Source organism: Podarcis gaigeae, assembly GCF_964106915.1.
Source record: "Podarcis gaigeae genome assembly, chromosome: 1".
NCBI lineage: Eukaryota > Metazoa > Chordata > Lepidosauria > Squamata > Lacertidae > Podarcis > Podarcis gaigeae.
In genome coordinates this window covers 90965853-90978601 of record NC_139678.1, presented here as the reverse complement: position 1 = coordinate 90978601, position 12749 = coordinate 90965853, and the positions used below count along the sequence as shown (strand labels likewise).

The 12749-nt window shown below is 43.2% G+C and overlaps 1 protein-coding gene across 1 annotated transcript in view; it reads left to right on the top strand.

Moving 5' to 3' along the window:
• Positions 1–81: 81 nt before the first annotated feature.
• Positions 82–12749, top strand: part of TFCP2L1 (transcription factor CP2 like 1) — a 44333-nt gene continuing 31665 nt past the window's right edge. Inside the window, exons 1-2 of the mRNA XM_083745878.1 lie at positions 82–340; positions 10370–10521. Coding sequence (XP_083602004.1) covers positions 279–340; positions 10370–10521 — 214 coding nt within the window. The 5' untranslated portion in view covers positions 82–278. The remainder of the gene's footprint in view (positions 341–10369; positions 10522–12749) is intronic.

The window sequence follows — 12749 nt, the reverse complement described above, 5'->3', positions numbered from 1 at the left end:
GGAGCGGGCCGGCGGCGGCGGGAGGCGGGGAGAGCGCGCGGCGGAGAGGAGAGGCCGGCGGCTGACCTCAGCGCCTGGGAGCGGCCAAGCAGCGGATCACGCGGCTGCTCAATAAAAGCGCGCGGAGAGGCGCCGGCTGCCGAGTGCGCGCAGTTTGGTCTTGGGCTGGCTTCAGGTTTCGGGGTTCGTAGCCCGCCTCGACGTGTAGGGGATTTTGGGTTTAGGGCTACCGGGCGAGCGAAGCTTAGCAGCAGCGATAGCAACAGGCGTCGAAGAAGATGCTGTTTTGGCACACGCAGCCGGAGCATTACAACCAGCACTCGACAGGCAGCTACCTGCGGTGAGTGAGCCCTTCGAGCCCGGGGAGCGAGCGGCCGTAAGGCGGGAAAAGGGCGCAAGGTTCTCAAGCGGGGCGGCGGGGGGACGTCGACCGACTGACTTACCGACGGACTGTCTTGCAGCTAAAATGCGGGCAGACAGGAGCAAGGCAATGGCTTTGCGGTTGGGGCTATTGGTTTACGCTGCAGAGCAGAAGGAAGGTCTCTGGAGTGAGGGGTCTCCTTGCTGGGCTCCACATTAGCGACGTACAGCGCAAGCTCCCGCTCTTATTTATGCGTGTTTGCTCAGAAGCAAGACCCCCTGCGCTCAGCGGCGCTTGCTTCCAGGAAAAGCGTGCATATGGTTGCAGCCTTTGAGGGTCCAGGTCTGCCCTGAAGCGTGAAGGGCGGGGAGCGGGACCCAGGCGGCGTGGTGCTGTAGAGAGAGAGCTAGAAGCATACTGAGCAGGAATGAGTGGAGCCAAATTGGGTTGGTTTGTTTTTTAATTTCGGGGGCGAACGACTTTAAGAGGTTGTGGTTGACTGGGCTCTTTTATAGAACACCATCAGTTGACAGCGCGTTGTGGAATATTATAGGCAATCTAAATTATGGTTACCAGATTTTTTTCATTGAATCGGGACACTTTTTTTTTTTTTTTGAAGCTGAGTAGCAACAGGGAGTCAGTAGTGGGGATGGTGAGGCAAAAGACCCCGGGCCCAAGCACACATATTGTATAAAGGTGCAAAGTCCTTCTTTCACACCCTGTGAAACATAAATGTGCAGTGTTTTTTAAAAAACTGGGCAATGGTGCGCCGCGCACCCATGACTCCCGAGCCTTTCCCGATCTCCTTCCCCCTTTGTTTTGACGGATCAGGGGAGGCTTGGGAGTCACGGGTGGGCAGCCATTGCCCAGGAGGGGCTAGCCTGGTAGTGCAGTTGGCTCTGGCTGGCTTCAGGAGTTGCTCGCTGCCATGGTGCAGGCAAAATGGCAGGCGCACGGCAGCGAGCAGCTCCTGAAGCTAGCCAGAGCCAACTGTGCTACCAGGCTGGCTCCGGGCTGCTGAGGCTGCCGCTACCACCTTTCCCAGGGACAGATTTGCAAATCTGGGGACATTCCGGGGACAGAATTTGTCCGAGGACAGATTTGCAAATCCGGGGACTGTCCCCGAGAAACGGGGACATCTGGTAACCCTAATCTAAATAAGTCTTTGGTTCTGAGAAGAGGGAGAGAGAGGGAAAGACACGTGTGTGGTGTGCGTGTGCAGTTTCTGAAGTTATGAGGATTCTGGTAAAAATAATGGATCTTTAGCTGCGCCACTGGCAAGGATAGGCGCCGTCTCGGAAAGATGTGGATTTGTGAAAGTGGACTCCGTTTAGACCTCATTTGTGTGCATGAATCTTGTGGTTGGGGATGGGTTGCTGAGCAGTGGCAGCTCAGATGGGCTAGTTTGTTTCAGGGAGCTGGATGGGCGCCGTTCTCTGGAGCCAGGAGGAGAGAGTGATGCAGCTGTGGGTTATCATGCTCACCTGTTATAGCTAGGGAGAGCTGCCCTCTCTGTGGGACTGGCATCTTAATGGTTTGGACCTGTTTGTACATTTCCCACTTTTTTGGGGTGTGGGTTTGAAGAAGTGGAAATTCCAGAAAACTTAAAGGAGCCTGGTGACTACAGCTTCTAGCCCCGGTCAATTAATGCCGATTACCTCTTAATGCCTTTCCAGTAATTTGTCACTGAAAAGCTGCACAGCCGTGAGTGAGGTGACCAAGTAGTTATTTAGTTTGGATTAGTTAACACCGAGTCCTTGGTTGTGTTTGTGCACTTACAGATTGCTCAGACTTTTCTCTCCCAGTGCATCTTATGAGAGAGTAAGGATCACACTTGGTTTCATGACTGTGAATGCGTTAACTGTGGTATAAAGAAAAGCTTTGTAATTATTTCTAGACGAGTAGCCACTGCAACATCATTTGCCACAAAAGCAACAAATATTCTTGTGGTATCTTGAAGACTAACAATTTTATTGTGCCATAAGCTTTCCTGGACTGCTGTCCATTTCATCAGATGCATGAAGTGTAATCCTGGACTGGCAAGTATATACATATGCACCTCTTCAACTCTATAGATGTGCATACAGTACTATACAGCCGTGCATATAATTGTGCTGAATTTGCCAGTTAAGTACTATCTAACACTTCATGTGTTTTGATGAAGTGGACTCTAGTCCCTGACAATGTATGGCATAATTAAATGGTTAGTCTTTAAAGTATCACAAGAGATTGATTGCTGGAACAGACTAGCACTGCCAGCCCTCCTTAAATGATGGGGTAACCAAGCCTTACCGCACCTTAAACAGTAGCAAATTTAGTATGGCATGGGGTTTTTTTTTTGAGTAGAGTCCATAGATCTATCCCTTAAATTAATCCCTATATGAACAGATCTGGGAAGATTTAGCAAAGTGGTCTTTGAGAACTGAGCAAGTGTCTTGCAAGCACTGGCAAATGTCTTGCAGATAGAGGCACTAGCTTTCCAAACCAGCTTTCTCTCATTCTTATCTCCTCCCCTCGTTTGAATGATGACGACTAGATCCTTTTCATTCACTTTACTGGGCTTGTTTAATCCAGTTTTTTCCTGCCTTATTTCCACATCGGTCACATTTTATTTATTTAGCAAAAGGGGCAGTGGGTAATGTAAAAGATAGCAAATGGAAAACCTACATTCCAGCCCTTCCCAACAGAAAGCTATACTTGTACAGTTGTGTTTTTATTTTAATAGTGTGATTTTTATCTGTGCTTTTGAACTGTGTCTAGAATGCTATTTCAAAATCCATAGTCAAGCAATGCCTTTGGTAGGACCAACAAAAATGTCAGAAAACTGTGAAGAAACTCTTAAGATGACAAATGCATCAGACTGGATGGTGAACACAAATTGGGGTGCGAGGGGGAGAGAAAGCTGGTTTGATACTGAAGCCATAAAGTTTGCATTTAGCTGGTTTTAAAAATGGAGTGTAGGAGCAAATGGCAAACTTAAATTGCAATCGCTTAGGTTTCATGCCTAACAGTTTCCCATGTTATAACTTGTTTGGCAGTCTAGACACCAATAAGCAGGCAAAAGCCAAGCCATATAGAGCAGCACATGATGCACTAATGGTTTGAATGTGCTGTTGGTACAGGCTTTTGTGTTCTTCCTACACCCTTCCCTGGCACAGTGTGGTCTGGTTCCATGGTATGATGTGTGTATGTGTTGACTTGAGTCTTGTCCTGGTCTCAGTACTGTTCAAGGGTAAGGGGCCCTTCCCTGGCTGTTGCTGTCTTGTGGGATCTCTCACCCAGGACCATTCTTTGTGAAGCACATTCTTGTACCCAAACCCTGAAGAAGACACCTGTCTGCTGCTAGCTGCCCCTTCCCTCATCCTTTGATAGGAAATTCTACCCTTGGTGAAACAGTTCTGTTTCAACTCTTTAAAAGGCACAAAAGTCTCTCAGGGCAACTCTTACCTATTTCAGATTTGTGACAGAACCTTAACCTTGCTTTATTCTCTGTGTTTGGAGTATTTTTACTTCATCTCTCTCTCACCACCACCACCACCCCTCCCACTGAAATTCAAGCAGGTTCAGTGGCAGTTAATGCAAGGTAAACTCTGCAATCAATTTCTACATGTGGTTGAACTGAAACTGTTAATGTTGGCTTGATTTATATTCATGTACTGTAACAACAATATTGACAGCTGTTACCAGCTTTCCTTTTTTGCAACTTTTTGCCATTTTCTTTTTGTCCATCAGAAGCTACTATTGATAATTACTTTTCTGTAAGGTGTATATAGGTGCACAGAGGACTACGCTTGTGTTCTTTACAACCAAGAGGGTGTTTCTTTGTACAGTCATACCTCGGGTTACAGACACTTCGGGTTGCGTATTTTCGGGTTGCGCACCACGCCGAACCCGGAAGTACCGGAACAGGTTACATCCAGGTTTCGGCGCATGCACAGAAGCACTAAATCGCGCTTTGTGCATGCGCAGAAGCGCCGGATCGCAACGTGCGTGTGTGCAGACACGGCACTGCAGGTTGGGAACACTGCGGGTTGTGAACGTGCCTCCTGCACGGATCATGTTCGCAACCCGAGCGTCCACTGTATTGGACGAAAAAAAGCAACTTTTATTTTACTATCTCCTTAGTTAAAAAAAAGTGGAAAGGGGGGGAAAGTGTAGAAGATTATTTATTAGGGAAAGTGTAGAAACAATAAGTTAGCTTCTCATACAATCTGCAGTAAAATTTCATTGTACACAGGTTGTACATTGACAATAAAGATAATAATAATAATAATAATAATAATAGTATTATTATTATTATTATTATTTTATTATTATTGTAACAAATCTTGATTATGTAAGAGTTTGCTTGAATACATTGTGTATCATTTTACCAGTGGTATGGAGCAGAGATTATTATTTGTGTGAATGAAAGTACTTTGTCTCTTCAATTCTTATTCTGGTCCCAGCACTTGTATATTAAGCCAGTGTTTCTCAAACTATTTGATGTGGTGTACTGGCATTGCCCACCTCCGGGTGCCAGGGACCAGTACCATATTTGGTCCCTGAAGCTGTGGTGGAGTCACTGTGGACTGGCATCTCATCACCCGTGGAACAGGACCAATTTGTGGATCAACACTTTGAGTAGCACTGTACTAAATATCTGCCCATGTAGTCAGCTACAGAAGCAGTTTATCTATTTTTCTCACTCAGAGTAGTGAGCAACATATCCAGTGCATCCTGTAACAGACAAAATATTTGAGGTTTTTTGCTTCTGTTTTGAATTTGTAAAATGGAAGGTTAGGTTGCTTTTTCTATTGGATCGGTTCTATTTGTCTATTTCCACCCTCTTACCTAAGTGTTTTACAATTTCAATATACTAAAACAAACAAATGGTGCAAAATATAAAACAAGGGAGATTCTCCTAGGTCAACTGAAGAGAGAGTGAACCACTGCATGAGTATTTTTTAGTGTTTCACAACTAGGTGTGGACGTGCCTAAATTTAGGCAGCTGGTAGAACTGAACTGCAAAGATTTTGGTGGAGTTATTCTGGAAGGGGTAGGTCAGTATTCTTTAACTCCTTTTGTTAACCTTGCTTTGTCCTTCTTGCAATGCTAGGCGAGCCTTTTGAATTGCATAACTGTGACAAGCCTATACTGTGGCATGGGGTGAGGTGATAAATGTAAATGGCTCTAAAACAAATAAATTGGCATGCTGTAAATAATCCTTGCTATAAGAGATGCAAAACCATTGTTGTGGAACAACCTTCTCTGCTTAGCTCTGAGCTGTGTGGTAAGGTAGGTATGCCTCTGGGCTGCGTCTTTAAAGCATTCTAATTATTTTTCATTGTCCCTACCCAGGAGATATTAGTTATATAATACCTGTGCTCCATCTCCATTAGCTTCCCTAATTGGGAAAGTGCTCATGACTTCCCAGAGTTAATGAAGATGGCTCCCGTATTTTCAGTGAGAGCTCTGTTGCTGCTCTGTCCCACTACGCTGCTGTTAAGCCAGAGCCCCTAACATAAGGGCAACCATTCTGGTGCCAGATGTTGAACTCTGAGCAGCATGGCCAGACAGGGATGAAGGGAGTTGGAGTCCAGAAACATCTGAAGGACAGCAGGTTAGGGCTGTCCTAGCACATTCCCTAACTGAAGCAAAGGTCTTATTCACACTCAGTGTTAGAAACAGAGATATGAAAACTCAGTGCTAAATGGCACCTTAAACTTAGCTTATGGGCGCAACAGCAGAATGTCTAGGCACGCTTTTTTAATAACAAGAATGCAAAGCTGAAAATGAATGAACTGCTGCTAAAATAAGTTCATTTTTTACGTGGTCTAGTCCTTTCCCTGCCCACCCCTTAATATTCTTAAGAGGGTCTCTTCTCCTGTCTTTAGAGAGTAGCTGGAATTTGGGAAGGCAGAAAAAGGTCCTCCTTTCCTTTCACTCTGCAGTTTTAATCTGAAATCTTAGGCTCAGTACTGTGCCCAGAGCTTAGAAACTGCTCATGCTAATCGGAAAATGCTCCTAGAACAGTGGGAGTTCTGTTGAACTTGGAAGGGCTTGCTTCTGAGTAAGTATGCACTGGCTCATTCCCTTGCTTAATAAAGGAGGGGTTGGTTAACACTAATGTATTCATAACACTCACTACTGCTCAGCTTTTGATGATAATATTAATATCTGTCATTAAATGCTTAGCGCTTCCCCTGATGTTCAAAGCATTTCCCACACCCTCTCAGTACCTTATTTGTAGTAAACCTGTGAGTTGAAGCAATATTGCCTGCATACAGCAGATCCGATTCTGAGAGATAGTAGTTTACCTAAGGCCATTCACTGAGTTAATGATTAAAGTGAGGTTTGAACTGAGGTTGCCACTATGCTGGACCAACTTTTTACAACTTGATGTGTAAAGTACCTATAACTTTTCTCCTCCTGCCAAAAATCACATTCTCTAAACTGGCAGGGAAGGGCATTAGTGTGAAGACCACTGTAGAGGTGAGGAAGTAAGAAGTGCCACTGCCTTGGCCTGCTCCACAAACAACATTTTTCATGCAGATTATAGCTTCCACGCATGCCTACGTTTTTTGCGAAATGAAAGAAACTACATGTGACTGAGCATCACATGTTGTTTGGGTGCAAGGTTACGAAAAGCATCTTAAATGCAGTGAAGTAAGTAATTTAGTCACATGCTTAACACTATGGTTGATGTGTCCTTTTTTCTTCATCAGATAAAATGTCAACTTCTCTCAGTTAAGGACTTTTTGTCACAAAATATTGCCAAATTAGCATGTTTTGTTCAATGGGCTCAGAAACCAGATTCCCCATCCTTGCCTTGATGCATATAGGTATACCTGGCATTAAATTTCATGAAAATTGGTCCCTTAACTGAAATGCCAAGAGGTTTCATGATGACCATTGGAGCAAAATGTGTACTTAAAATGATGGGCATCTGTGCTGCACATATATGTACAGTGGATGCTTGGGTTGCGAACGTGATCCGTGCGGGAGGCACGTTCGCAACCTGCAGCATTCGCAACCCACAGCGCCATGTCTGCGCACACGCGGGTTGCAATTCGGCACTTCTGTGCATGCGCAGAGTGCAATTTAGCACTCTGTGCATGTGTGGCTGCCGAAACCCAGAAGTAACCCATTCTGGTACTTCCAGGTTTTGGCGCGTCTGTAACCCAAAAAAACACAACCTGAAGCGTCTGTATCCCGAGGTATGACTCTGTGTGTGTGTGTGTGTGTGTGTGTGTGTGTGTGTGTGTGTAATTAGATTTTCTGTTTTACAATTTTAAATACTCATTTAAACATCCTTACAGTATCAGTGACTTCCCTTCTTCTCCTTACATGGTTCATTTTGCATACCATAAATCCCTGCATATTTTACATAAACTAAACCATTCAGTATTCCATTATTACAACCATCAAAACGTATTTACACTGTTGAATTTATCTTAATGCTGCCAGCATTTTCAAGTGTACACCCCCCCCCATTCAATAAATATTTTCCAAATTCCTTTTAACATATAAAGAAGATTGTGCTGTATATTTTGGATAACCAAAACATAATTATCAGACCAAGGGAACAAAACTAGTTTGATTTGATTAGAGAAGCTGGGAAGTATGTTATTACTCTTTCAGCTCAGATATAATGTAATCAGTTACAAAATGGCATTGGTTTTGACTTGAACCAAGTACTGATGCAAAATGATTGGAAGTAGATTTTTTCTATCTCGTTAAAACTAGGCACCTTATGCTGTATGTACAGTGCACTAATGTACTACTTGAGGATGCACTTTTAAAAGAGGCGAATTCATGACACTCTTGCATAGGTTCTCAGTCTCGTGACTAGTTCAGCAGCCTTAGAATGTGGCCTAACATGTTCAGAAACTTATAAACGCAAGTCTGCAGTCTAAACATAGCATAAACGTGAATATCTACCACAAGAGGAAATGTCACCTAGGAAGTGTTGTGCACACATCTCCATTTATCTAATTCATAGGGTATGGAATTCATATGTGCTTTGTATAAGTTTTTTGCACATTGTTCTCTGAGTGGGACTAGCCTTAAGGTAACACTAGGCAACTACCTTGGCTAGCATTTTTTGTTGGAGTAGTAGATGGAAAGGGTTTTCTATTGCTACCTTGATGCTTTTGCTGCTTAGTATGGGGCTTCAATTGTCTGTATAGCTCTTTGCCTATTGTACTAACCCTTCTAGGTTGGCAGAAGCTGGGATAGAGCAACAGGAGCTCACACCATTGGCAGATTCGAACTGCCAACCTTCTGATCAGCAATCCCAAGAAGCTCAGTGGTGGCGCTGAATCCATGTAATGGGGTGAGCTCCCTCTGCTCTGCCCCAGCTTCTGCCAACCTATCAGTTCAAAAGCATACCAGTGCAAGTAGATAAATAGATACCGCTGTGGTGGGAAGACAAACAGCATTTCCGTGTGCTCTGGCACTCGTCTTGGTCCTCCATGTGCCAGTAGCAGTTTAGTCATGCTGGCCACGTGACTCAGAAAGCTGTCTGTGGACAAATGCCGGCTCCCTCAGCCTGAAAAGCAAGATGAGCACCACACCCCATAGTTGCCTTTGACTGGACTTAACCATCCAGGCATCCTTTACCTTACTAACCCTTCTAATTCCACTCTCTCTTTAGTTCTTCCCCTTTGAAAACCCATTTCTTGCATCACAAAGCAAAATCTTAAGAGATCTGTCTTTCTAATGTAGAATAAATGTAGTTATTTTCAGCTGTCTTCTAAAGCACTTCTTTAATTGGGCTGATCATTAGATCTTGAAAATATATTCTGACCAGCAGCTCAGCTGCCAACTATATAAGCAAAATGTTCTTGTTGAGAAACAAATATTTTGACGTCCATTTAATGTGATAAGTATACAGTGCAGTAGTCTGATAGGAATCCAGATTGCCATCTTCAAACAATGTCCATTGCTTAGTCTTGATTAAGGTCATTGCCCAACACTGAAGAAATGCCTACTTTGCATGGTAAACTTGACATATTGGTGTTGCTGGGGGTGGGGTGGGGCTCTCACACACCTATTTATGTGCAATTTCTGGTGAGGGAGATGTTGATTGAACTTCTGTGAGTTGGAAACAGATGCTGGTTTGAGGTTCTAAATTATTTCTTTGAAGGGGACTTTTTGGGACGTTAAACTGAGAGGAGGCATTTCATAGTGCTACATGGGCGCTGTTAGGTACAAGGAAGATTGCAGTTCTGAGGAACTGAATTTATTGTTTTGTTTACTTGTCCTTGGATTCAACTGTTTGGTTTTGAGAGAGAGCGTCTCATTCTTTAGCTCAAGACCAGGCATAGGCAAACTTAGCCCTCCAGATGTTTTGGGACTACAACTCCCATCATCCCTAGCTAACAGCACTGGTGGTCAGGGATGATGGGAATTGTAGTCTCAAAACATCTGGCGGGCCGAGTTTGCCTATGCCTGCTCAAGACCATTTCCCAGCAAAATCTTAATTCTTCTCTTTTAAGAGTAAATGGTACATTGTAAAAATCCAACTCAGATGTGTTGACATCTTCCTTTCACAATGTGCTCTCTCTCTCTCTCTCTCTCTCTCTCTCTCTCTCTCTCTCCTCTCTTCTCCCTCCTCTCTCTCTCTCTCTCTCTCTCTCTCTCTGTGTGTGTGTGTGTGTGTGTGTGTTAGCCCTCAGTGCTTTCCAACATATTTGCTACATTGCATGTTGTGGGAATAATGGCAGGAATGTGTATTTGTGGGTGAACATTGGTGGTGTAAGTAAGTGAAGCCAGAATGGTTTTGTTGGAGTAGACTTTTCTACCCTTACACTGCTTAACTATATCTGCACATATTGCAAATGTTTCATTATTAAATTTGTCATACTGGCTTTCTGGTAAACTGATCATAGCAAAAACAATGTTTGCTTGTGGGATATGGGTCCTACAGATCCTGCCTTCAACCTTTGTTATTGCGCCAGTACTTCTGTATGATCAGAGTTGTAATGCAGTGTTGCTAACTGGGTATGCATTGTGTTGTTTCAGTGATGTCCTCGCGCTCCCAATCTTTAAACAGGAAGAGCCTCAACTCTCCCCTGAGAATGACACAAAACTCCCTCCATTTCAGTATGTGCTCTGTGCGGCCACATCCCCTGCTGTGAAGCTTCATGAGGAGACACTGACTTATCTAAACCAAGGTAAGACTAACACAATTAAATAGAAAACTGCACTCCAGAATTTGCCAGACTAAATACAGCAATTCTTCAGTTCTTTTTGGCCTGACGGTTACCAAAACCACATTACATGAAAGAGAATGGAATAGAAGTGTAGAGGTCAGATCTTTAAACACCAGATTAATATTTCTGTGAAGCTGAGAGTTGACATATAGCCAACAAAGGATATATGGTTCTGATGAGCAGTTCTTCTTTGTTGTCCTTTGAAATGTGGTACTTGACTTCTGGTAACACCTTAGTGGTCTGCTCCAATACGATTGAAGACCAGCTCAATGCTGAGTGGTGAAAATATTGGCTTAGAAGGGCAACAGGGACCAACCTCTTCCAGGATCTGCTGAGGCACTCACCATTATTCTCCCTTTATCTACCCTGCAAATGAGTTGGGCACTGTCATTACACAGATACTTATTTCTAGTTGGTCAGGGTTTTGCTTTGGGTGTGTGTTTTTTAATGTTTGAAGGAATAATGAAGCTGTGTGTGTTGTGAGTTGCTTCTCTTCATTCCTACCCGTCTCACATCAATGGCACAGGCCTGTCATGTGTTACTGTGTTGACATGGGAGCCACTTTCCCATGATCAGCCACCCTGGCAAGTCTCTGCAGAGAGGAATTTTATGGGTTCAACGAGTGATGTGGATCCTTCCCACACCACTTTGTGTCCCTCTGTCATTTTGTCCAACTCTCAATTTTTCCTCTTGACAGATGTTACTAGCATTAGATGTAACCACAAGGAAGCAGCTCGGAGGCTGCTCCAGTAATGTATGAATTAGTCCTACCTAAAGCATTTAAATTTTATTTTCTTTTAATAAGGTGACTTATGCCTGTCTGAATTGCAGATATTTTAGAAAATGTGGTTGCAAAAAATGGGAATAATGTGCCAAATAGATATACCTAAGTTGTGAGTCAGTGTTGCTCTGGGTTTTGTGCATGCAGCAAGCTTACAGTACTTGGTACCGAAATAATTCTCTTTAAATCATTTTTTTTAAGTGCATGACCTTAGTTATTTTATCCTACACCTCCAGCTCTATATCAGCAGGAAAAGTAATATCTTATCTCAGAGCACACAATGTGGTCAGATAATATACAGCTTTCCAAGGTTCATATAATTTCAGAAATGGACCTGCAACATAGTGTGTGTGTGGGGGGGGGGGAATTGTGCCTTCTTGTATAATCAGTTCCTGCATCCTTATTGTGCACTTTTCTCTGTAATGTGTTTTTTTTAAAAAAAAGTTTTGTTTTTGAACATAGTTCACTGTATGCTTCCAAAAGTAGTTCTAATTACTACTGATGAAGTGATTTAAAGTCCTGTTCTGGAATGGGATATGTTCCATGATGAGATGTGATTATGTGTAGGAGACATGGTGATGGGAAAGACAGACAGTGGCTACTAAGTGCTATGGGGATAGCTCAAGTAAATGTTCTTCATTAGGAATGTTACACAATTGGTATCTTAAATAATGTATTACTTTAAAAGAGCATCTGCTATGGTGTTTGTATTTTTAATTTTGCTAAAGGCTCCCTTTTGCATTCTTAGTTTCTTGATCTAGGAAGACTTTAAATTTGAGAACCCATAAGTTTTGTTTGGCCAGTGATTCCATTTCCTCACAACACAACATTAGCAAGCATGGTTACCTTTTAGTTCTAGGTATTTAGTTATAGGGGAAGGATCCTGCCATCAACCAGGGGCATCCCGTGATCAACTGGTAGATCGCAATCGATCTGGACTAAACTATATAAACTGGACAGCCCTGGACTAAACTATAAAAATAATGGATCTAGAGCAACATAAGATACCAAAAACCCTCCATCCCTTTCTTACATCTGTGGAAACAGAGCTTACCTATTATGATGACTTTTGGGGGATCCCTTGTAAAACTCATGAGGATTCATAAAGATCTGTGGTTGCCTTGTTTTTACCATAGCAGTAGTGAAGACGCTGAGTCTGAGGATTCTGTGGAGGCAGATGTAATTGGTGGCAACTGAAGGGATAAAAATCATGCCAGTTCAAGAGGACCCACTTAATCATACTGGATCTTTTTTTAAAAAACAGAATCAGGAAAACCCCATATTAACACAGCAATGGAAACCCAGCCCCACCGAAGCCCGTGGGCCCTAGTGTACCCTTTACAGATATAGCTGCATCCCTCTATTTTCCTCTAGAAAGGGACAAGATGCTTCAGATGCAATCAGCATA